Raw genomic sequence first — 26,590 nt, forward strand, 5'->3', positions numbered from 1 at the left:
AGTTTAATGTTTTTCTAATGATTGTCTCTAATGGTCAGAGAAGTTACGATCATCATCCAAAGAGATGGTTGAACACAGGAGGTACAGTATTGTGGCCTTTCAACATCTTTCCATTGTTGCGAATTTCAGCTGTCAACAGAAAAACAACAACCTGTTTACACATAATTACTACAAGCTATTTGTTCATACAAATATAAAAGACAATAGCACAAAAGACCAACAGAGAACACAGCGTAAATAAAACCTGGTAAAAAAATTTATTAGCAAATAGAAACTGCCGAATGATAATACAGCCCCCACATGGGGCTGTATATCATTGATTATATATATTTTTTTCAAAGTATGTATGTGTGTCCCTCCAGCTATAGCTATTATTAGAATAGCGCAGCTGGACAATGCTGACGCAAGGTCATGTAGTACCTCTTTAGAAGCCTAGCGCATATTAACTAGCTTAATGAAATTTTCCATTGGCAATGTGCCAGGCTAATAGCTTGAAAGTTACAGTAGTTTGATAAAGTTTTAAAATCTTTACAGTTGTTTTTATTTTTCTCTTAATTTATTTCAACTACACAAAACACTTCTCTCATGATATGTAGTTTGAAAGTTAGAATGGGAAATGTTGTTATATGTTCAATACAAATCAATTTTTTGTCGAAAGACTTTTTTATTACCCGAGCAACGCCGGGTAGCGCAGCTAGTTATTTATATAATAGCAATTAATGAACTCACTTTCAGTCATGCTCTATGTCAAAACAATCTAAACACGCTCAAATAATAGAAGAGCCTAGTTTCTTTAATTCGTAGTTTAGTTGAACCTAACTATTGTGATGAATTAATAATAATAGTAATAGTGATAGTGATAGTAAAAGTAATAGCGATAGTAATAGCAATAGTAGTAGTGGTAGTAATGGTGATAGTAATAATGATAGTAATGGTGATAGTAATGGTGATAGTAATAATGATAGTAATGGTGATAGTAATGGTGATAGTAATAATGATAGTAATAGCAACAGTAATAGTGATAATGGTGATAGTAATAGTGATAGTAATAATGATAGTAATGGTGATAGTAATGGTGATAGTGATAATGATAGTAATAGCAACAGTAATAGTGATAATGGTGATAGTAATAGTGATAGTAATAATGATAGTAATGGTGATAGTAATGGTGATAGTAATAGCAATTATAATAGTGATAGTATTAATGATAATAATAGTAATAGTAATAACAATAACATTAGTAATGACCGTTGTAAGCGTAAAGACATTCAAAGGGTCAATTTGAAAAGCAGATGATTGCAGGTAGTATTGACATCGTATTTCTGATTACCTGGCTTTCCAATTACAATAATGCCCCTCTTCTGAGTTCCTCCTAATGAAAGGCCAAAGGTCACCGTCAGCAAGCAGCAGCAAAATAAAACTTTTAAGAGCTGCATTGATGATAATAATACGATTTTCTCTGCATCTAACTATTGTCAGCGTGCGAGTTATTATATAGTTACCCGGAGATAAGGGATTAACTGTGATATCAATGAGGGAATAAACATATGGCAGCGGATCCTGTTTAGCAGAGAATAGCTTAGTGCTGCTTCTATTGCCACTCAATACATGTCTGTAAAATTGAAAACAACTAAAAAACCTAATAAACAGGACAGTAATTAAAAACAACAACAAAGCTCCTATTGCTTCAAGGTCATATAATCATGTCCTTCAAGGCCTTCAACTTATAATCACTGGTATAGCATATCTGCTGCCAGTAGTGAATTCAGACAGATGGCGCAGAATCTCCTTTCTCCGAGTACCAAAGTTCACTATATAGCATAGGATGCTGCCACTTCCTTGCAGGGACTATAATTGGACTCTATATAATGTACATGTAGATGGAGCGTTAGGTGACTACTGTGTTTAATTGGTATCAAAACTAAACACTAAAACTGTACCAAGCATTCACTCTCAACTCTTCAATTCCCACTTTTTTCTAGTATTATAAGTTCGTATGCCCTTTTTCTTCTCTTACAAAACTATCAGGTGTATACTACAATGTTGTCTCTCTTCTCTCCTTTACCATTTTATTCGAAGTGACAAGATTGCGGAGAAGTTTTTTGCAACTTCAGAGCAACTTCTTTGCTCACAAGAAATAACACGGGTCGATAAAAAACACGAGTTATTATTGTGAGTACCTTGGTAGGGTGAAGGGGCCTGAGAGATCGCCAAGAGTAATAACTGTACTTACAATTATACAATTACACTTACATGCCAATGGGTATTTGGTTGGTGCAATTATTAGAACCTAAATGTTGTGAGTTCGATTCGCATATGTTACGATTCTTTTTCCCAACCTAAAGTTGTTGCTGCAAAAAGACAGATGATTAAGAACGCACCTTACTAAAAACCCTTAAGCTGTTAGTAGCGTACCACTGTAGCACCATGTGTTTATTTAAAGTTTTCATATAACCTTGTTTAGCATATCTATAACCTTTTGTTACCTAAATGACCATAGTCTAGCACTCAGGTAGCCTTTGCTTCATCAATTTGGCAGAGGAGCAAGGTAAGTCCAGCAGCCCTTCTTGCAACCACCAGTGGCCTTTTCTGGGTATTGAATTCCAAGCAGTTGTTCACAAGGTCAGGCGCTGTAGACCACCAGAGGCAATAATGGTTGATAAAACAAATTCTACTAGAATGTTATTGTAGACGCTATGTTGTCTACCCAAACTTTCTTAGCTAATGCTTAGTAGATAATTGAAACCTGTGCCACTACACATGGGCCACATGTCCATCCTTACACGCAATACAGTATCGCAATATTTGGAAAATTCATCAAAGCATGCTACCATTTAATTTTTAATTTTACTAGTTATCAAATTCATCCAGTAATATATTACAAACATACTTTTTCACTATATAAGCCTATACGAGCTACTTCTTAGGTGAAAGTAAAATTGCAAAATCGGCAGCATTGAAATATATTATCGCATGAAAAACAGCCCTGAAGAAGCGAGTCTAAACTTACACTTACCTTAAATCATGATAAAAAATAAATTATCATTGCTTAGTTAATAAATTCTCTCTACACAAATAGCCAGTTTTGAAGCCTCTCCTTATGAGGGGTTGTCCATTTTTGCTAGATAGACAACTCCCAAACAATTTAGTAAATGAAACCATCTTAATATCACTTGAAAGAAACTATTATCCATTAAGAAACCTTATATAACCTTATATGTCCTTATATTCAATAAACTTGTGTAAACTAGCTTTGCTCAAGGATTCCCAGTTTAGATTTCACATATTTTATAAAATAGTCAAACACTGCAGGTCCTTCAACTAGTCAGCCTTGCAATCCTGCTTGTTAGTACATTTATTTAGAGTTGACTAGCATTTTATGAGAATTTTAATACCTGTATGTTATGGCAAATGAATTTGTCTACATCATATTGATTTTGTTGATGCTATTCTGTTGGACTCCCATTGTCTCTCCCTCTCTTTCTCTCCTTCTCTCTCTCCCTCTCTCTCTTTCTCTCAATCTCTCTTCCTCTTTCTCCCTTCCTCTCTCTCTCTCTCCCTCTTTCTCCCTTCCTCTCTCTCTCTCCCACTCTCTCTTTCTCTTCCTCTGTTTCTTCCTCTCTCCCCCTCCCCCTACCCCTCCCACGCTCCCTTAAACGTTTCATGGATCAACGGTAAAATAAACCAATTTAATTGCTGTTTAGTCATTGGCTAATTGCTACCATTAAATGCAACTCTGCCAATACAACTACACAAACTAATGCTCAACACGGCTGACTTCATTGTCTTCATTCTATTAAAAGTTGGACTTATATCTATTGATGAGCAATCTGTGAGGCAAACTAGTAAAAGATATACTACTACAATACTTATATGTACCCATGTGAGTACATTTGAGCTATGCATTGATGTAATAGTGGTTTTATTGGTTGAAGTTCAAATTGCTACTAAACATCCCAATCAGTCGAACCTACTGACTGACAGTTGATATAAGGTCCTAATCTCTTTCTAGCTTGATACTGGTGGTGAAAACCTGAAAAAAACTCAACTCCAGAGAAGTCATACAAAGGGCGCTAACTGTAGAACTGTTGGCATGCAAAAGGTAAGTCACATCAATAGCCTGCACTACAGTAAAGCAACTACCATGCTGGTACTTATAAATAAAAATTCTAATTATTTTCTAAATAAAATTAAATAAGTCATATAAATAGTAAAAAGGTTATTTCATGTACTTACTGCCTGAAACCACATAAAATCTGTCTTTTTGTACAACTTCCATGTGCAACTTGTTGGCTTAACAATCATAAGTTCATAGCCTGTTTCTGGTTTATACATATTTATGGAATTGATTAAAGTAAATTGCAGACCAAAATTCTCAGCTAACAGAGCGAGTCGAGTAGATGCGCTGTCGTGGCATGATAACTCTGACAGCTCATGATAAAATGGTTGAAGTACATGCATTAAGAATCTCCATTGTGAGTTCTTGAAATAAAAACTCAATACAACCAGTATAATATTGCGTGTTGATAAAATTAGCAAACTGAGGAAAGGTCAAGGTCAACTGTCATCTAGTCTAATGCGTATGTAAATAAAACACCGAAAAACAGACTATAAGCAGCATGACTTATAGTCAAAAAATGTTCAAAAAGCTTATTAGTCTGCATGTCATTGTAAAAAGATTTTCTCCTAAAGTCTCACAAACAGTATGAAAGCTCAAACAACTACATCTATTAGTACAATGGTCATTTTTAAGCTCATGAATTCCTTTTAGAGAAAGTTCAATAAACATAAAACTGTTGCAGACTCATTAGAATGTAATACGTATGTAGATTATTTCCTTACAAATTTCTGTATTGTTTAGGTACTTTAAGTTAATGTTGGTTTTTATAAAAAAGAGTCCTTCATAGAAAGTATTTATTAAAGTGCTAGATAATATAAATAGTTTATATTTACATAATGCTGATTTTAGTACTCAAGTTTTAGAAATCATGTAAAGGTGAAAGGCTAGGTACAGAGTTTCAAATATAGATTCAACAATAATAATAATGTAATAAGATAAATGATTGGCTGATTTTCAACAGAGTAAAAGATAAATGCTAACTGTAGAGAATCAGAGTTTTTATAATAAAGGAAGGATTTTATCAATCTTTGCACATGCAAAATTTTTATCATTTTATTTATTGTGATAGTTAATTTATGAAAAGAATATTGATTGAAAGCAGTTGGTTTAGTCTTCACTTAATCAATGAGCATCCAGGGCTATACAGTCATAGGGAGCTGCCCTGGATGCTCATTGGTTAAAGGAGGAAGCACAGTTCACTATCAGGATACAGGAAGCCAAGTTATTTGGTCTACTCAGTGCTTAGTGACAATACTTAATAGTTGTTGACGAAGGTAGCTATAAAACCAAGAACACTCTCTATCTGAAAAATAGAGCTCTTATACAATCTTAATCATTTCATAGTCAACAGCAACTTTAGTAATTAACACGACAATAAAGACAGAAGAAATAGGAATACGGGAATATAGCAAAAATGCATTACTAAAAAAATCCTTCCGTTCATATCTTCATTCACTTATCAACATAAAAAAGATTTCAAATAAAATTGGTTTTTTTGTGCATTAGTAGAGCTTCTCACTTAAACACATAATATGTTGTTGTGTTAAAACTCATGTTTTTGTTTTAACTGTATATCGATATTATATATCTACTATTACATGTTTATACAATTTCCCATATTTTGTTTGTGCATTGGTTAAAATATAGCTCAGGTAAGCCTTTACATTCAGTCCTAGAACATCACATTTGTTTCCTGCCAGAACAATACACCAAAATAGACACATTCTTATACTGTATAAACATAAAGTCTACAGCACCCGGTATTCCCAGGCAGTCACCCATCCAAGTAGTAACCGGGCTCAACGTTGCTTAGCTTCAGTGATCGGACAAAAATTGGCGTTTTCAATGTGATATGGCCATAGACACTAAGTGTTTTCTCAACACTCGATATTAACTTGTTAGTTAGTTTAGGTTAGTACTTGGATGGGTGGCGGCCTGGGAATACCGGGTGCTGTAGACTTTTTTCCATCAGCTTGGATGGAATAATTTTAATAAATAGAATAATTCTAATTTACATTCCTAAAGCTTTTTTATTTACTTCATCTCTTTATATCAAGAAATATCATAGCCATATAAATTTTTGTCCAAAACTAGATAATACTGTATGAATTCTATTACTTACTTAAGGCTATCCAGTTACCTCAGATCTCTTCATCTACACTAGCTATGCAATTGCTAATTGTGTCAAGGTGCTAATCTCCGTACTTTGGAAGGCCTAAATACCTGTGAGATTATTATGAAATGCTAAGATGTATTGTAATTAATTTTTATACGCTATAGAGTACATATACTTATTTAGCGCTCATCGATATATTTCATATTTCATATACCCTACAGGATGAATTCGTTCGCGGAGTTATATTTCGCGAAAATTGTCTTTTCATGCATATTCGCGGATGAATTTATTTGCGGCTGAAAACTGCCACTCTCTAGGAAAAGTTAACTCTATTGCGGCTAGTAATAGTTATTACTACGCATGCGCACACCGCGTGTTCCGGTTTATATTTAGCTTACAACTGCGGGGCGATCATGCTATTCCACGGTAAGCAATTTTTGCTGCGTCCAGAGGTTTTGACGAATATTCATCGCTTTGGAAGCCTTTGATAAGCCAACAACTTGCGGTAAGTAATGAGTTTTTACATTTACTAAATTAGTTGAATTTTACTTTGGTTCTTCGGTAAAATGCAATACTACCGTATTTTTTTTCCATCCCTACTGCTTCATTATTTGTTTTAGTGTGAGAGAGAGAGAGATTTTTCATCATACACCGAAGAACAACGATTGCAAAGGTGGTAGATGTCATTCTTAGAAGATCGCCAATCATTCAGGAATGTCTGGAAATTGAGGTTGAAGTGACCGCAGCTACTTACGAGAAGAATATATCTGTTTTTAAAAAAGGAACAAAAACGCCTTTACGAGCACAAATCTTTGGCCAACCGGCAGAACTTTGCAATAGTAAACCACGAGGAGAGTTCTGATGATAACTTCCTTACCAGCCATGTAGTAGCGGGAAAATCGCCTTCAACACCTACCCAAGACCGTGACAGCGACAGATCTGCTATTAGTAAAATAACTAGTCAGAAAGCACCATTACACGCTAGTATTCACATATCAAAAGTACCGGTTTAATTTTATTGCCAGACAACCGCCATATGGACTAAACTGTATATATTTACTCCATTCATCGTTTGTAAAATTTTATTTGTATTTGAAATATTTTATTTGTACACTCAAGTTTATAATAAATTATAATATATCTATACATGAAATAAAATATATAATTTAATCATGTTTGCTACAGCGATATCAAGGAGTTGTTGTCGATGAAGGGGTCTAGGTTGACTGGTTGCCTCTCTGCCAATATTCCTGCCTTGATGAATATTACTACTTGTCTCTAGTTTTCGTAATCGGAGTAGGTTGTTTCATTCTCAATCTGCAGTAAACACAAAAAAGAAAAAATATTAACCGAGTGTTGAGGAAGTACAAAAACAATAGCTGAAGTATTTGATGAAAGCGATCAGTTTTTAAACAAAAGAATTAACTAATGCAGTTGATTATGGAAAAACGTATCTGCACTGCAAATCAAATACATACCATAATGTCCAGATCAGAATCATGATCGTCCTTGACTTCGGTATTAGAGATTGATGAAGTTGATTCTAATGTAGAAAGACTAGGAGAGCTTTTTTGCTATGCTGAAGCCATGCCGAATAACTTATAAAAACTTTGAATAGTTTTGTAAAGTTTGACACAATGGGCAATAAAGCTCGAAGCCTGGCGATGATTTTAAAGAAGTTTTGGAACTCGGCTACCCTTAGCACTTCTGCCTCGCGGCTATTTTCGCGATGACGCCATTCTGCATATCTTGTGACAACCTCGAATAATTTTGTAAATGAATGTGATGCATTGCCAATAGTGCTAGCTCAAAGCTCAGGCAATGATTTTAAAAATGTTTTGGAACGCAATTACGTTTAGTATTTACATTAAAAACTAGGCTAGCGACTAGTTTTTAATTTGATGCAGTAGTTATTCTCTCTTGTGATTAAAAATAGAACTAATTATTCACTGAATTTAATAATTCGCGGGATTGATTGTTCGCGAAATCGCGAATTTTTATGACCAACGAATATTTTCATCTTGTAGGGTATTAGATGCGGTGTGTTGAACGTAGGTTTGGAGATCAAATTGATGGCTGCGCATGAAATGTGGAAGGCACTTTTAAACGCTTAGAGTTTGAAACGATCGCTATTGTATAGCTGCTCATAGATAAGCGGGTTACTTTGCAGTTATTTTGAAGAGTACATAATTTTGACTCGTTTTTGTTCTGCACGGAGTAATAGGTGCTAACGATGCGCTGAGATTTTCTTCTTTGTGTAAAACACTTTCGGAACATGGATGTTGATGTTACGGACTTGCTGTAAAACTATAGCAAATACCGGTAATTAAAGAAAAACGACTCCCCCTTTTGCCATAGGGGGAGTCGTTTTTCTCATAAAACGAATCCCCAAAAAAACGCATTCTCATAACAATGAACTCGAGTAACTGCTTTCGCTTGCGATGAAATAAAACTGTACACGTGGAGCTTAGAAATGGAAAAGTCAAATTGTCTCACAAAGTTTGAAAGCGAATTACAAACCAGAATGTAGATTCTACATTATAACAGAAATTACATTCAGCGATGAGCATGCGCCAGAACGTAGCAGAGGTTTGTCTCATTTTATCCGCGGTAACAGACGATGGACAGGTCCTTAGAGTTTTTAGTACTCGTGCTAGGGTAGTTTGTCAAAAGAACAACTTGGATTGACGTTTGATAATTGCAAGATCACAAGAAGATGGATATGGCAGGAAAAATTAGTTTGGCTCGATCAGTTTTTTTCTGTACAAAAACATCTCTAGCAAAAAACTCACCTTTCACTTGAGGGCATGTTTATGCATTAGTATTTAAAAGGGAATACTTAGTTTTGAAAATGCTGACAAAATTGTCTAATACGTGTGAAGAAATGGTAGCAAGCCTACAGCACTTGTACAAATTTTGATGACCTTAAACTACTGGTTTGGAGTGATTTAATTACTTATCGTAGCTAATAAGTGAGCTAGTTGAATATTCGTGAGTGCGGTTAACAACTTTCAGATTAGGAGAGAGCAAACGACTCCTAACTCATGGAATATGTACTGTATGTTAGAAGTTATAGCTGTGCACACACCAGTTCAACGTAAGTGTACCTGTTTTGAGACTCGATGTGTTTCTAAAACATCAAGTTATTTGCTTCAATGTAAACATCTTTTTGACACACCGGTTCGCCTATGTAAGAGCTTTCTATGAAGGCCTGTTTTTCAAGTAGGCCTAAAACTCGCGCATTTTGAGACAAATATTTATTTATTATGAGGGCAGCCAGCTCAATACATTTTAAGATTTATTTCAAAAAACAGAACTACAATGTGTTCAACTAAGGTTTTTATGTACAGTAAAGTCTGGCCATGAGAAATTTTACTCACCCGTTTATATTACTATAGGTACATGACTGTATATATTGTAGATAAAAATAACAAGCCTTTGAACAGCACCTATTACTCACCTGTTGTTACACCAAATAGCTTACAAATTAATAGGTGTCATGATAGCGTATTAATTTATATTGATAAAAAATAACAGACATCCTGTAGCGAAGTAAAAATTTGTTCTCGCTAAGAGGGTCAGATCGAGCTCTGCAACAATTTTCATTATATATTCTTTGGCTGTAAAAAGTGTATATTTTATCATACTCGCTAGAAGGTTTTGATGCATCTCACAATGAACTTAATACAGAGATGTACATTATATATTATACGGATTGGCCCGTTTGAATGTTGGTTTGATAAATAATAAAATTCAATGTACTTGAGAAAAATAACGATTTTAATACAAAGATTTCAGACAGAGTGTAAAATGTTTGTTGCATATTTATCTCTTAAGCATAATAAAATATAATTCAAGCTATAATCCAATAGTATTGCTTGCAGTTATGATAGGAATACAGGAATATAGCAAAAATGCAATTTTTCAAAACTCCTTCAAATTATCTTTTTATTCACTTAACAGCGTAAAAGAGATTTTAAATATATTTCATGTTTTTGTGCATTTTCACTTTCTTGCAGAAGTTCTGAGTGTCTTTTAAAGATGTGGCTGAACATTGGGCCAACAGTATTATATCGGATGAACTTATTAGTGCTGTTCAGAACATCATTCGTGAACAAAATACAATCAATGTGCAAATAGTTTGAGTGAGGACACATTTTTATTTCAATGTTCATTTTGCCAACCATAGAAACAATTTATTTCAGGCACTTATACAAGTCTAACCAATGAAAAAAATCTATATACATATAAATCTCAACGTTTATTTGTGTGTCTAGTTATAGCAATAAAGTTATAGCATCAAAAATTCCACTTTGCACTAGATTTGAACTCACAACTTTCAGGTCTGTAGGCAGGCATGCTTACTACTAAGCCAAGCAGTCACATTGCTACGCAATAGAATATTTGTGACCATACTTAGTACACCAGTTAAAATATGCATGGCTGCAGCGCTTATGAAAATACTATTGGTTACAACTAGTATGCTTGAAGATCATGATTGATTGCGTGAAAGATTGATTGTGTAACGAAATGATGAACATGGCTCTTATTATAGTAAGTTAATTTACTAGCTTATAAGTTAATTATTAGACAGCTTAAGTTACTAGCTTAAGTTACTCAAGTTCAATGGGTAATTATTTAGCTACCCATGCAACGCCGGGCATTCAGTAATAGCAAATAAACTTAGGCTATACTCAAAGTTACAATACCTACATGTACATTGTTGTTGGTAGAAGAAAACTAGTAATTGTACCCATTTCTTTTACGTTTCCTCTAGTTGGACGAGTTTAAAACAATTACCTCACATGCTGAATTGATATTACAAGTTGTAGGAGTTTAATCCTTTTATTTTCTGCTGCCAAATAGGCTTGAGTCATAAATCATTGATAATAAGCAGAAGAGTCGATTGCTTTAGATGGTTGATATTATCTGGAGAGTATTTCTGCCTAGGTCTAACCTGGGTTATCAATAACATTAAGTGCCCTTTTTCTGAGTGGCCCAGCCACTGCTAGCGCGTAATACCAAAATAATATTTTTAACAGCTGCACGGGTAACAATATTGAATTTTGTTGTGCAACCGTTGTCAGATTGTCGTGGGTTATTAAATAAGTAGTTACCTGGGGATGAGGGATTAATGTTGATAGCGATGAGAGAATAAACATATGGCAGCAGATCCTGTTTACCATGGACTATATACCTCGGTGCTGTATTTATTTTATATGCTCATCTGCAAAGATTGCGTGGTTAACCATTACTACTGTGTGGGAGACAGAAAAGATATTAATGATACTGATTAAAACGGCATCAGTTCTCTTATCGTTAGACGGTGATTATCATTGCATAACGAACCTTGGCCTCTGATTAAACAATCCGATCATTGGTATCCCATCATCCACTGATAATCATCAAAAACTGAACAAACAGCGGTTGGGTACAAAAGCGTCGCAAACCATCCTAGGCCTTAACTGTTACTATCATCTTAACACCAAAGGATCTCCACCACCAGAACATAGTTGCATTATAGGATGCATAGAACAATCTTATAATTGCCAATACGTGTAAATCAAAATACAGCCTCATCACAAAAAGAATGAAAAGTGGTAAGCTAGGAAATTGAAACTTTTAAGACGTTTATGTAGTGCCTTATCTCCAAGGAAACTAGTTGTGAACACATAATGAATGGTGCACATTCAGTCACATCTAGTTTCTATGTACTCAGCTCCTAGTTACTGCGTGAGTAACTCTACTTTCATGTGAATGTATCAATTCCTAGCAGTAGTCTTAAGGACACGCAAGTTTGTGAATAACAAAACATAAAAATACATCGGTAAAGCTCTTATTCTCGAGGAGGTAAAGAAGTCACTGAAGGAAATTTTTTTGAAAATTAATTCAGTGATTAAAATATCAACACATGCTGTATTGTCAGTCATCATCGCTTTATATCAAGCCTCATACAACAAACTGTACAAACAATTAAAATATCCTATAAAAACAGCGAGTTTAAAATATATTTTCATAAATTTCCAGAAAAATGAAACCTACGCAACATGTAACAATGCAAGTGGTTCTATTGTTTCAAATTAGAAATACTAACGGTTAGTTATATTTTTCTAGACAAAGCATTACCCTGAAAATTGAGGAAAAGCTATGCACTCTATAAATTCAGTACGCCCTGCATATTGACCTTTAATTTTCCAGGTTATACCACTTTCGAGAATAGCATTTATTAGCATGTCTGTAAAGCAGCACTTAAGCTATGGTGAAAAGTTGATAAAGTGTGCTTCTCTCATATCTGAACACCCGGTTCACTGTTCATAAAGAACAGCATCCTGCGAGCTCGCGCCGGTAGCCGTGGAGATTCAGGCATGCTTGTTGTTGACATTGCTGACACAGAAGAGATATTGGAACCATTTCGTGTTAGAGATTTAGGATCAAGTTGGCAATGCGTTCCCTGCAATCATAAAGGACATGTCTTCAACATCCTCATGATATGTGATGCTGAACTCTATAGTAACAAATTTTATGTTGATAAAAAATTTTCCACCCTAAATTACTAATCTTGACCTTTTTATTCAAATTGGGTAAAAATCAAGATAGGTATTCATCAGAGATTCCAACCTAATATACATGTATAGACATTTATTTATTCTCCTTTGCAAGTGGAAATGAAATCTTCATAAAAACAAACCAGATGGTTATATGAACAAAGCATAAAATATTGAAAAATTGAAATTTTAAATAAATAGAAATTTCTTCTTCAGGCTTGTGCTCGCTCTATATTATATGTAATCTTCGCATTGAACCAATTGCAAAGAGCATATGCTGCAAAAATCTTGCTCAGATCTCTTGCATTTGTACATCACTATGCGCCGAGTAATTGGAAGAAACCTATATAAAAGCAATGCCAATCACAAGCCAGCTGAAACATTAGCAAAGAAAGCTAAACATACTAATATAATGCGCTAAAAACTAATAGAATATTCCAGAATAAGCTTTGTCCAGTGCTCAGTACACCTCACCAGCGTAATACACCAGCAAAAAGTGCAGAGATTAGGATAGCGATAGCATTTCTATAATTGGTATAGTATAAATTCTATAGCATAAATAGCATTCAAACTAAAAATACTCCAGCACCACAAACGTATTGTGGCGACAGCCAAAGACATGTGCTTAACTACACGTATGACGAGATAAATTGATGAAATCTTGGTGAACATATGGGAGTTGCCCTATCCTGTCGCAAGCAGGGATATTGGAGATTTGATTTATATTTAAGTTTGTTGTATACAAGTAGAGTTAAGCTTAGACCATGTATAAAAATTGTTTCATAGAATTTTTATGTGTAGCCTCTTAAAATTAGATAAAAACCTACCACACATGTAAAATATTATCAAAATTTCAAAATAAGTCATATTTGTAGTTAGTAGAACTTAATGCTAATTACAAGAAATGGTGCTGTTAATTATTCACACACAAATCATGAAAATATTTATTGTTGAAACTAACATGGTTGGACAAAGCCATTCAAGTCAAAATCTCTTCTCAAACAACTGGAAGTAAGTTTAGTTTATCGAATCTCAAGTAAGCTCCATTCATAATCAAAATTAAGACACTTTATACGTCAAAAATAAATGTAGGAGAAACTAGACTAGTTTCAAGATTTTAACAAGTAATATATATTATGCCTCAAGTATGTGTGAAAAAGCAATGACCTGTGATGAAAAAATATGAGTGAGCCAAGCAATGCAACACACAATCTTTCCACGGAATCACTAGCCAATCATGGTAGAGCATAGTGAAATGATGGCCAATCACGAGCCAATAAATGCACAGCACATGTAACCCAGTAGGTATCAGCAGCCAATAAGAGTAAGGCATAGAAAATAAGAGTCATCATTGACCAATGGTAAAACAGCAATAGATGAATAACAATAAATTAACAAAAGCTTGTCACTCCAAACCAACTCAATATCACTCTATAAAAACATCGGTCTGCCTTACAGGAGAAAATTGCCTTTCTGCGGATCAGGATGCTATAACAAATTTTTACCAGATTAAACATATTTTTTTGTATTACATAATAAATTATTGTATATATGTAGATTTTTTGGCATCAAATATTCTGTATAAAAAATAAGAGCTGACCAATTGTGGCTCAAAGTCACAATAACAGAGAAAAGCAAACAGCATTAGCTGCTTCCAATTTTAAACACTATCACAAAGTTTGGGTCGCCACAAAAAATAAGCACAAAGCATCATAAACCAGTCTAAGGATTTCACAGATAAACCATAAACTAATCTCACAATACACGCATTCAGATGGAATACAAATACACGCATTGTATCACTTTATATCTCACACATCGCATTACACTGAGCAACAGGTTATAGACCAAACATGCACACCCACTATAATATGAATAAAATTATCAACATATGATAACACGACCTACATGTTGTTCAATGTCTGTGAACCTGTGAGCACACAACTCCTTTTTTGGTTTGCACAAATTGAATGAAGCGCATGCGATGTCTAGCTGAGCAAGGATGTCACTCAGAGAAAACGAGTAAGACAAGGAGCACACCACACATTATGTAGTCATAAGCAACTCACTTCATCGTTACCGCTCTATAGCTACTTTGGCCTTTGCTTTGTGCTTGAAGACAAAACAGCGAAACGATAACATGTATTGGAATTGATACAAGTTTGCAGCAGAAGCTACGGTAAAAACAAAAACAACAAAGACAACCATAGAGTGAAGCGTAGAGTGTGGCGTAGAGTAGACCATAAAGTGGACACAATGCTAACTAACTAGAAAACAGTATTTCTAAAACATTGATATTTTACTCTGTTCTTTTTAGAAGTTCATATCATCTGGCATAAATAGTTAAAATGGTAAAAGATAATGTAAAAAAATGGTCATGTGATTTAATGGTCAGGTGTACATGCGATGGAATCATTAAGTAAACATATGATCAAGTGGCTATGTGAAGTGATCATGTGACCATATGAAGTAAACGTGTGGCCATGTGATCAATTTTAAAAATCCTAATTTCAATACATTTCAATAATTTACAATCATAAAAGCTTTAAAAAAGAGTTTATTTATTTTATATAAAAACTTAATGAGAATTAATTGTCAATGCTATTGTCTAATGCTATCTATATTTATATATTTATAATATTAATCTTTACCTACTGACCAATGTTAATCTTTACCTACAGACCAATGTTAATCTTTACCTACAGACCAATGTTAATCTTTGCCTACTGACCAATGTTAATATTTACCTACAGACCAATGTTAATCTTTACCTACAGACCAACGTTAATCTTTACCTACAGACCAATGTTAATCTTTACCTACAGACCAATGTTAATCTTTACCCACTGCCCAATGTTAATCTTTACCTACAGACCAATGTTAATTTTTACCTACAGACTAATGTTAATTTTCACCTACTGACCATTGTTAGTCTTTACCTACAGACCAATGTTAATCTTTACCTACTGACCAATGTTAATCTTTACCTACAAATAATATTAATGTTGCGTTTATAATCTTTTGTTTTCCCTACAACTTTATACTAATAGTGAAACATTTTTGTATTTTGAGACAACAGATCATAAGTTATTGATTCAAATATTAGTATTCCCTTGCGCATCAGTATATTAATTATCAGTTAATTAATACATTAAAATACTTCCACATAATTTATTTCGTAAGAACTATCACCCGATGACAAAATAGAGTGTAAACTCACCGTGTCATTTTCTTTGCCGACACCTGGTGATATCCTGTCAGAGGTGAGTGATGAGGAACGTGACGAACAGGAAGAACCGTCACTGCTCAGGTTGTCTGTGGCGACAGCGAGCTGATTTCGGTGGACACGAGAATTAAGTAAGGAGCTTTGCATAATCTCACAGAGTCTCTTGAAGCGCCGTATTGGACCTGTAGAGTGAAAAGGTTGTTTAAAACCGGCTGACAACATTAGGCTCGCTATTTATTTAGAATTAAAAAAATGGTTATTGAGAAATGTTGCGATTACTAGACACACTTGAGCGGAATCCAAGCAAAATGTGAATTATGACCACGTTAAAAACAATCCTTGCAGAATGATAGTATAATGGTAGTTATAGAGTAGCGGTAACCGTGGTAACCGTGGCACTACTGGCAGTTGTGTAAGTAGTTAGTTGTGTAGTAAGAGCAAAGATAGTAGTACTAGTAAACATGTTAACGATACCGATAGTAATAATAATACAAGTAATAATGGTTGTAATGGTGCTAATAATAGTAGCATTCCTAGAATTTTCTGGGCACTCATTTCATTGCTATCACAATTGTAATACTAACATCATTGTCTAATAGTTAGCGATTCCAAAAAATTGAGTCTAATTTACCAGCACTAACTCAATAGGCTGTGTCGATGAGATTACAAGAGATAGGAATGACAATACAAGTACATTCACAATACAATTCATGACATATGGGAGTTATGACCTTCCATACTTTTGATCACGAACCAGAGATGGCTATAATTATTGAAATGTAACAAACTTATATCGTCTGTCCGTGAGTTGACCATTTTGAATCCGCTCAAATTTGCGAGCATTTTGACCTACAAATTGGTTGACAAGAACAGATCAAACCCTTGCTTTCTACAAACACTAATATGACGATCATGTCGAACAATTTATGGCATTTTATGGCTTACAAGAACTTCTGCATCAATGATAAACCGAGCTTGCTAACTCAAAAAGCCATTGCGTTAAGACATAAACTTTTATCGAAAATTTTAATGTTAACAATGTTAACAAGCAGACATCTTAACAAACAGTTAGAAAGCTGACTTAGCATGCAAAACGTGTAAGTTCTACTGTGTGAATCGTACTAGCAAGTTTATTGCAAGCAACGAATACCATGACAGGTGTAGCATTTAGGTAGTCACTGTTAGAAGACGCTGTCGAGGGCCGGTCATTTTAATAATGAACATGCTAAATAAATACGGCGATAATAATGGACACTAATAATAATCTGATACAGTCTTAGCCATGAGAATCGTGATTAAAATTTTTTACAAGGTCGAGATCAAAGCTTAGCAACACGCGGGTTTCTGTCCTATGCTTGATATAATCAACAAACTACCGCCAAACTTATATATACAATTTACATTTGTTTGGATACTTATTTTGTTTTAAAATAGTCCTTTGTATGTTGGGTTAAATACCCACATCAAAATACACTGTGATTCAATTTATTTGCTTCACAGTTACAAAACCAGCAATAACTCACTGATAAATACTGCAGATAATTATTAATAGCTATAAAGTACATACGTTGCGAAATGTAACAAAAATTTTTAAAGAAAACTAATTAAGAAAAAGGTTTTGATTACATTACATAAAACATAGAAGTGTAGGTTTGATGATGTGTAGGTGTGGAAAGGTATGGTCCATAGAGGTATGGTCCATAGAGGTCTGGTCCATAGAGGTATGGTCCATAGAGGTATGGTCCATAAAGGTATGGTCCATGGTCCACCTGATGATCTTACTCTAGCTTAGACTAAACATGGTTGATCTACCTATCATATATACTTTGCACTATTTTTATTTATAATTTTAGGCTCTTTACTTGTACTTATGAAAGTGTAATGCCTAAAGAAACTTGGAACATTGTATGCTGGAAATTACTTCAGATGTGTAAAAGCAAATATTTGATACAAATTCTGTCCTGTGCCGTAAAAATCATATACAGTAGACGCTTCTACAAGACAAATAATCCATTCCGAGAACGTTTATGTTATCGGGAATTTATATTATATGAACCAATAAAATGCATGTAAATAGCCTATTCCACTCCAGAATCTTTCCAAACTCACTTCTTTGGAACTTACAATGTATATAAAAAACTTAAATTTAACTGTTTAATTAAATGACTACAGTAACTGTGTTATTATTGGTTTGTATCGACCACTTATCTCTTTATTCTTATCACACTCACTTGGTTTAGGGTGCATGATTACAGTAATACTTTTATACGTTGTTTTCTCTCCGGAGTGAGGCAAAAAGAAAACCAATATTTTCAAGGCTAATTATGAAACTTTTGTTATTTTGATCCAATTTGAGAACTTGCACCGACTGGACGCTTTACGTTATATGAAAGCTTTTGCATAAAATGATACAAACTCTTTACATAAATTCTTTACGTTGAGTGGAATTTGCGTAAAAACAAGTTTACATTATAGGAGCATTTACTGTATTAAAGTATTTGTAAGTAAAGTTTGACTGTACTAAAACATGGAAAAGACTACACTTTCAAAATGACGTACCTGAGAGAAGGAGAAAGTTGATATAGAATGTGCTTTCTTGCTCTTTACTCTGAATCAGATCTACTTGAAACTTGACATTTCTATTAAACATTGAGGTATTGGAGCTGCGTCGGTACTCGGCCCTGAACATTGTAGGTGTGACGACGGTATGTACAATATCTGCCGTCTAAAAACATGCATCGACATTGTGACAGCTTAAACAGGATCTACAGCCATCAGTGAATTTACTAGGCATGATTAAATTTTAATTGTTAATTACAAAAATAAAAAGTCATAAATTAACCTCTTGTGTTTCTACGAGGGATGCAAAGAACCATTACAAAAATATAGTTTAGTCGATGAGAAAATGTAAAGATTATTTGTTACCGAGAGAAAAGCTGTGACGACATCAGCTTTAACTTGGTTCATCTGCTTGTTTTTGACTGTAACTGTGTGTCTGTACTCTTCCCTCTCCATGCCCATCATGTTAGCAAACCAGGACTTCTTCGTCATTCTAAAACATCATGAAACATCAAAATACCAAAATGCAAACCATCAAACGACTCTCTAGTTCAATACCTGTTCTGTTATTGATCACACAAAAGTTTCTCCAACTCGCCTACATGCCGACTGAAAACATTCAGTTTTATTGGAAGTATGTATAACTATAACGAGAAAAAACAGAAATAATACTTTGATTGTTCAAGGTGGTCTTAGTGTCAAGCAATGATTTCAAAAACTTCTAAAAGATTATCCAAAACGCTAATGACTTAGTCCTCCGTTGGTTGCCTAACGAGTTGCAAGCAGTAAATTCTCTCTAGAATACGGGTGAATACTCAAGTGAGATGGTAATTGATCATTACTAGATCATTGTGGTGTATGCTATCAACAAGCCTGTAGGAGAAAGTATTGGTGACTCATTGTTACTAGCAAACAAGTGTCCACAAATCTGCAGCATGTAAATACTGCCTCACATAATATGTGAAGCAGTATTATATTTTTTTTTCATCATACTATGATAAAAAAAAATACAGTTAGCATAAAAAATAAAGACTCTGACTGCAGTGGACTGCTATAGTATAGAGTTCATTAAATTAAACACTAAATTTTTGAAAATATTTACTATTTGGGTTATCAAACTTTTCTGAAAACCAAATTGCAATTTCATTATCTATGTTTGATGTATTTTTGTATGATCTTCATGCAAAAAAACATGAAAAACAAGCTAGAACCAACATTAGATTGTGCATATCTTCACCTAGTTAAAAAATATGCCTATAATTGAGGAGTGTTACACCTGCAAAACAATGATAGCAAGTGGAGATAAATCATAAAAAGGACAAATGAATGGGAGCGCCTAGAACCTTAACAAGAAGCTATACTCACTCAGGAGATGTTTCAGGTGTCATGGACATGTTTTCCGCTACTGCTCCTGCAAAATAGTTCATAGTAGTTACAGACCCAATAGGAGAGATAACAAAGTAGAACAAGATAATGTGGAAGATTTCCAAACAGTTCTTTCATTTCTTTGTGAATTAGGTCACTACATATTTTCATACTCTTGTCAACACCCAACAGACTCAAGCATAGGAGTACTATGCACACCTTTTGTGTGACCTCTTTAAATTACACTGAGCACCATGCACTGGGTCGCTAGCAGGAGTGATCTTCTATTCTATTGCATGCCCCTAATGCTTTTTTATATTTGATAGTAGTTTATAACTGATAGTAGTTTATAACTGATACTAGTTTATAACTGATACTAGTTTATAACTGTTACCAGTTTATAACTGATACTATTTTATTGAAGATGCTGGTTCACATTGAACAACATGTTCCTTTCTGTCAGGAATCTTAAGTTCTTTTACTCACTTGATAACCAAAGTGAGGTGGCACTGATAAGTAAGCGCTCACACGCAGGGCATCACAATAATGGAGCCAGTAGAAGTGCACCAGTCCCAGCTGTATTGTGCACTGTAGGTCTAAACACGATTACCTACATGGCTATCCATAAAAAGCATGAGCACCTTTAAAAATTGCACACCATGTGTTTGAAAGAAGACAGCCCAACTCCTTTGCTTATTTTAAACTATTCTTCACAAGTAAAGGCTAATTTGACTCCAGCGATTACTAGAGACCATCTATGAGGAGTTAACTCCCTCAAGTAGTACTAAGATGCTCCGTAGACAAAAGAGAGTGAAGGATGTAGTTCATGCATATTAGTCTGTGAATTCTTGAGCCACATCCCACATGCGGCAGGTATTTACCTGAATACTGCACATTGATTTTACAACAGTGCGGCATGTAAATTTGTGTTATAATAAATAACTTCTAGCGAGAAGAAAATAGCAGTGCATTTAGAGGTATTTACCTGGTATTTTACGACGATGGAATCTTGGTGTACCAAGGAAAGAATGTAGCCGAGTCTTCCAAGTGTCTGTTCCTTGAGATGACCGAGGTGACATAGGTGGAGTGGAGCCAGGGCTATGTCCAGGAGTTGATCTTGGAGTTACTCTGGCTGTGGCATTGGCAGAGACTGACCGATGCCTGTGCACGCTTGGACTAGGGCATGGTGAACCACCAGGAGAGGAAAACGCCGAATTCATGCTAGTTTTCCTCCTACAGTTTTCAAGTGCTTATGAAGGCAGGTAATGTAAAATAATTGAAGGTATAAAATACAACAGAATACACTATAAAGTAACAAAATAAAGCTTTTTTTAGCTAATACCTAAAAAACATTTCTGTTGAGCTTTCAAATATACAACAAACTATTATAATTAGTACTACTACACTGGCAGTCTCATGTGCCGCAGGAGAGATAATCATATGTAATAGTTATGTGCACAGTTATTCTCGAATGCTGAAAGGTGGTTGAGTGGTGAGGCCGTAGTGGGTTCTGCTGGGAAGCAGAATATCCTGGTTTGATTCCCATGCGGTGTAATCTTTTTCCTAATGCTCTTAACATAGCTACGGAGGGATGGACGGACGGACAGACTGACAAGGCTCTTATTGTAGTGAAGACTTGTGGATTTAAGTAAAAATCTTGAAATATCAGCTTTGTAAAAATACAGAGGAAAAATGCGAGTACAATTTAAAAACATTTTTATAAGTAACTGTACTAAAGAAAAACCAAAAGACACTTCAAATTTTAACTTTTGCCTCCAAAAACAATGATAAATGACATCTACAGCAAAATAGCGGTACATGTATTTGGTTTGAATATAGCGCGTTGAGATGTTCTCATTGAAAATTAAGCGTTCGGCGGCAGTGTTGTGGCACAAAAACTAAGAGAATAAACATCATGACACAGTTGATCTTGCTTACGTTTTAGATTCGATGAGTCGGAAACAGTGAGAAACGGTTTGACCTTGAGCATGCTTTCAGCATTCAAGTAGTCGAGAGGAAGAAGTTGCTTCTACTGTGTATGTCTTATCTATAGGAGGCATACATTCTAAGAGCCATAATAATTTTCTTACATTCTATGTACAGTGAGTGCTCGACGAGGCATAGCTGGAGAACCCTCAGTTATCTCCCCTAATGATAATGTTCGGTCTGTGACTTCAGACACAGGATTGTGGTCTATCCTTTTCCTCGGAGGGTCTGAAACGCATTGACACTATAATATAAGCTCCTGACATTGCACAACCCTCACTGCATAGCTTTTTTATATGATAGCTTAGAATATACCCCTTGCTGGAAAGACGTTATCAAGACAAAAGTCGTTAATCCTTGACTCATACGAAGTCTCGCCTACAGGATGGTAATAATTAACATGACTTCTGCGTGGGGTCAAACATAATTACATGCTAATTATTCTGTCTCTAATTATTCATATAGCATTCACCAAGACCGCTTCATGCTTCCACTATCCACTACACTAATGAAAGTTGTGAATATACTGCATACGGATATAGCAAGAATGGTATAGCAAGAATATGCTATACCATAGAGTATGCTATAGAATATAGCAAGAACGGTATAACATGATGCTAAGCTTTGCTGAAGACCGTTTTAGGAGAGAAAACTCCACAATAAATTACCTTCTCAGAGGTTAGCCAAGGGTTAACGTAGCACACACGGATCAAACTATGTATACATGGACTCAGGTCAACAACAAGGGGGCAACAGTCTAAAAAGTTCTGTTTTAAAATTATGACTAACAACAAGGGGTATACTGGTCTCCGCATGCACTCTTCTCACTTACTTTATAACCTAAAGAGTTCTAATCCTAAACTGCCGCCAACCTCAAACCACTTAATGCTACCTGTAGTAGTTAGCATTCAGCCAACCTCAAACCACTTAATGCTACCTGTAGTAGTTAGCATTCAGCCAATATCATAACCACATAATGCTACCTGTAGTAGTTAGCATTCAGCCAATATCATAACCACTTAATGCTACCTGTAGTAGTTAGCATTCAGCCAATATCATAACCAAAACTTTTTTGAAGTGCAAAATGTATAACAAACTAGACATTGGAGCTAGTCTACCGTCCACACCAAATGAACTTCTATGTTTTCGGTCAGCTTCATCTTCCATTGACGGTTTTCTGAGCTTTCTATCGAGAAGCAGGAAGTAGATGACTTTTTCTGTGTTGTGTCTACAACAGATATTATATACCGTGCAGTGTATAGAGTGAGCTTCTATTGTACAGTGTACAGAGTGACCTATCATACAGTGTACAGAGTGACCTTCTATTGTACAGTGTACAGAGTGACTTTTTATCGTACAGTGTACAGAGTGACCTTCTATCATACAGTGTACAGAGTGACCTTCTATCATACAGTGTACAAAGTGATTTTTTATTGTACAGTGTACGGAGTGACCTTCTATAATACAGTGTACAGAGTGACCTTTTATCGTACAGGGTGCAGAGTGACCTTTCATTGTATGGTGTATTATGAAAAAGTCAAAGCATAAATTCCTGCAAAATACTGAGTCCTAAAAACTGAGAAAAATGTTTACAGCTTTTCGCTTTTTAAAAATATAACTTTGGGCATGAATGTATTTTTACCTTTTGATTATACAATCATACAGCAACAAGCTTACACTTTCAATCTATAAAAGTTAACCACGTTTTATAATTAGACGCTGTCTATGGAAGATTCTTCAAGCTTGCGTGACCACATCATATGTAGCAAAAACCTAGCAAAGGGTACTTCCACCTACCTAGGAGAAAGCAATTCCTCAATAAGTTTACTTTTATCATTGAAGCATTGTAAGGAGCACATAGTGTTCATAACATCCACATCCAAGTCTGATTCTGCCGGCAGCACTGATGTCTACAAGGAAAGATTGCTAGTATCAGCAAAATGATTAAATATGTGTTCTACATTTTGTATAGATACTAGCTGTGCTACCCGGCGTTGCCTGGGTATTAAAAATCAGCTTATAAACAATGAGAAGTGATGAGAGTTGCCTGCCACTTGCTATTAGCCTGGTAGATTGCCAATGGAAAATTTTAGTAAGCTAACTAATGACAATCACTTACTTATGCAATCACCCTGCATGGTATGCAAAGGTATGTTGGGTATGTGCTCCCATATAGTGACTTATATCGGCAAGCTATCAACTCATTTTTTGTGGGCTATTGGGTATGGCGTCGAACTGGTGAACAGTAGGGTCTGAGATCAAATCTTCATATGGATTCTTTATTCCAAGATTTTAATAGTTATAGCCGGAATGCATACGTACGGGCATACTTTGAGGAATATATATAATAAATTTATCATTGCTCTATCCAACGATTTTGCATACAAACAGAAACAAACAGCTTGAAAGATAATAGAAAATCTAACTGCAAGAAACAGTAATAAAAGATGGCTGATTAGAGTGATGCTAATACAAATTAACTACTCGATGAGAGCAAAAAATCATTAATATTTTCTATACAGGTACTGTTACGAAAAGCGTCGTGACCAGAGCCGATAGGACGATTAGGAAGAGGCTCGGTCACCAGTGAGCCACCTCACCGATCCAAAAAGAACAAAGAAAAAGGGGCGGTGCCTATTGTAAGGTCTCGATATATAAGGATCGGGATCGTTACAGCAGAGTCGTACTGCGCACACACTGTCTGCACGCATGCTCATTTGTTGTACAGTGACATACATGTATATTTATATATGCTGCTCAAATATATATTCTGATGGCTAACACTTGGTGTGTTTATTGTTTGACTGTCTTGTGGAAAGTAAAGGAACAGGCAGTTTCCTTTACAGTACCATATTTTATTCATAGGCAGCATATCTTATTAACAGGTACGATGATTTAAGCCGATGATTTTAGCTAAGGATTTGTTCGATCGATACTACAAATTCTTTAAGCAATTGACCAACTATGTAGAGGATACTTGCAGTGAAGCCAGCATTCATAATTTTCCCAGTACTTCTATGAACGGGTTGTAATTATACAACTCATAAAGTTCATAAAGATTTATCAAGTTTTGATGTAATTGAATAGTCAAAACCATAATGAAAGTTTTGAACAACATTAAAAGTTTGAGCATACTTCTAGTAGAAACAACGCAAGGTTAATATTTCATTAGCACCACAAGCACTTATAATTCTTAGCTGATCCGAGTTACACGCGGCGTGATTTAATATTCTTATGATAGTCTTGAAACTGCAGGCTCACCTATAACTCACCTAAACACCATAAACTATAAACAACAAATAACATGATTGTTTAAACATTTTAAGTTAACGAGAACTATTATCAACAATAATTTTTATTTTAGTTTTCTTGTTATCTTTTTCATTGGAGCTGACTGCATATCCGGTAAAGTCACGCAGGAGGAATGTTAGAAATATGCTGACTACAGAGTCTAGTCACCTTTATTACCATAATGCAATTGCAGAAACAACTGATCACAAACCTCATGAGGGGCTAAAATAGTGTTTGCTGCCAGTGCGTTGAACTCAGCGAGGCACCAGTGCAAGGAAACTAATTAACATTTAGGTGCTAGTAGCACTAGCCAAAGGCCATGAAAGTTCACATGACAACTATAGGATGAATATTATTATAAGGCAAAGCACAGCCGTCCATCTTTCCATGTACATGTAGTTATTATAACTAGTTTATATATATTTACACATAACTAGATGTTGTAATTAGTACATATATTTTATATTTAACGAATATAGCGTCCAGACATGTTGGAAATCTGTTAGTGAAACTGGAGCCACTATGAAATTTAAATGCGTTTGATTAAACAGTCAATAAGAAACAGTAATAGCTAGAAAGTATAGCTGGTAGGTAAAGCTACAATATATTGCTAGCAAGCTGCTAGCTAATTGAGCTTGCAACTGAATATAGCTGATATAATCGGTGCAATTAGCTGAGGAGTATAACAATAATCTTGTTTGTTGGAATATTCAGATTTTTAAACCATTCTAAATACATCAGCCCTAGTACTTTTCCCTCTTTATTGACCCCTCACTCAATATTTACCTAGTAACTATTATGAAAAGTCTCTCTTCTACATAAGACAACGATTTCTCGCTAATGGCGCACTGCATACCTGTACTACTTCCTTCATGGGTAGTTCTAACTCTACATCTGCTCTCCTGTTGTCAACGACCCAAGGATGCCTCAAAACCTCTGCCAGCTGTAAGACATTCAACAGCACAAAATGGCGAGTTTGTCAGCCTAGTAGTGCGGACAGCAGTGCATTTTTGCCACCGACATACCAACTTATAAATAACGAAATGCTTCATTTTGCCAGCAAGTCCAAAAAAAAACTACAAATGGGAATATTTGTCAAAGCTGAGCTATTAAACAGAATAGTCTGCTGTAGTTTTCTAGACTCCCATGGCTCCCAGCGATTACACATATTCTTTGAAAAAAATTACTTATAGTTTCAAAGTTCAAGGAAGCTTTTTGTTCTTTACTGAGCCAAATGGATTGACTCGACATAAAATAGTGCTAGTAGGCATGTATTAATGATAATACTAACTATATCTGCACATGGTACATAACCTCGTACAGCGCTAGTAGACATATATTAGTGCTAATACTAACTATATCTGTACATGGTACATAACCTC

General features: G+C 35.1%; 1 protein-coding gene and 1 pseudogene across 1 annotated transcript in view; both read right to left on the bottom strand.

The window, feature by feature from the left end:
* Positions 1-5,865: 5,865 nt before the first annotated feature.
* Positions 5,866-5,984, bottom strand: LOC137386135 (5S ribosomal RNA; annotated as a pseudogene).
* Positions 5,985-12,092: 6,108 nt separating this feature from the next.
* Positions 12,093-26,590, bottom strand: part of LOC137393206 (serine/threonine-protein kinase BRSK2-like) — a 49,264-nt gene continuing 34,766 nt past the window's right edge. The window contains exons 9-18 of the mRNA XM_068079657.1: positions 26,065-26,151; positions 23,715-23,827; positions 23,036-23,145; positions 22,022-22,145; positions 20,917-21,164; positions 19,932-19,977; positions 18,933-19,059; positions 18,567-18,732; positions 16,002-16,189; positions 12,093-12,687 (exon numbers count right to left, since the gene is read on the bottom strand). Of these exons, the coding sequence (XP_067935758.1) occupies positions 12,523-12,687; positions 16,002-16,189; positions 18,567-18,732; positions 18,933-19,059; positions 19,932-19,977; positions 20,917-21,164; positions 22,022-22,145; positions 23,036-23,145; positions 23,715-23,827; positions 26,065-26,151 (1,374 nt within the window). The 3' untranslated portion in view covers positions 12,093-12,522. The remainder of the gene's footprint in view (positions 12,688-16,001; positions 16,190-18,566; positions 18,733-18,932; positions 19,060-19,931; positions 19,978-20,916; positions 21,165-22,021; positions 22,146-23,035; positions 23,146-23,714; positions 23,828-26,064; positions 26,152-26,590) is intronic.

Source organism: Watersipora subatra, chromosome 1 (genome assembly GCF_963576615.1).
Source record: "Watersipora subatra chromosome 1, tzWatSuba1.1, whole genome shotgun sequence".
Classification (NCBI taxonomy): domain Eukaryota; kingdom Metazoa; phylum Bryozoa; class Gymnolaemata; order Cheilostomatida; family Watersiporidae; genus Watersipora; species Watersipora subatra.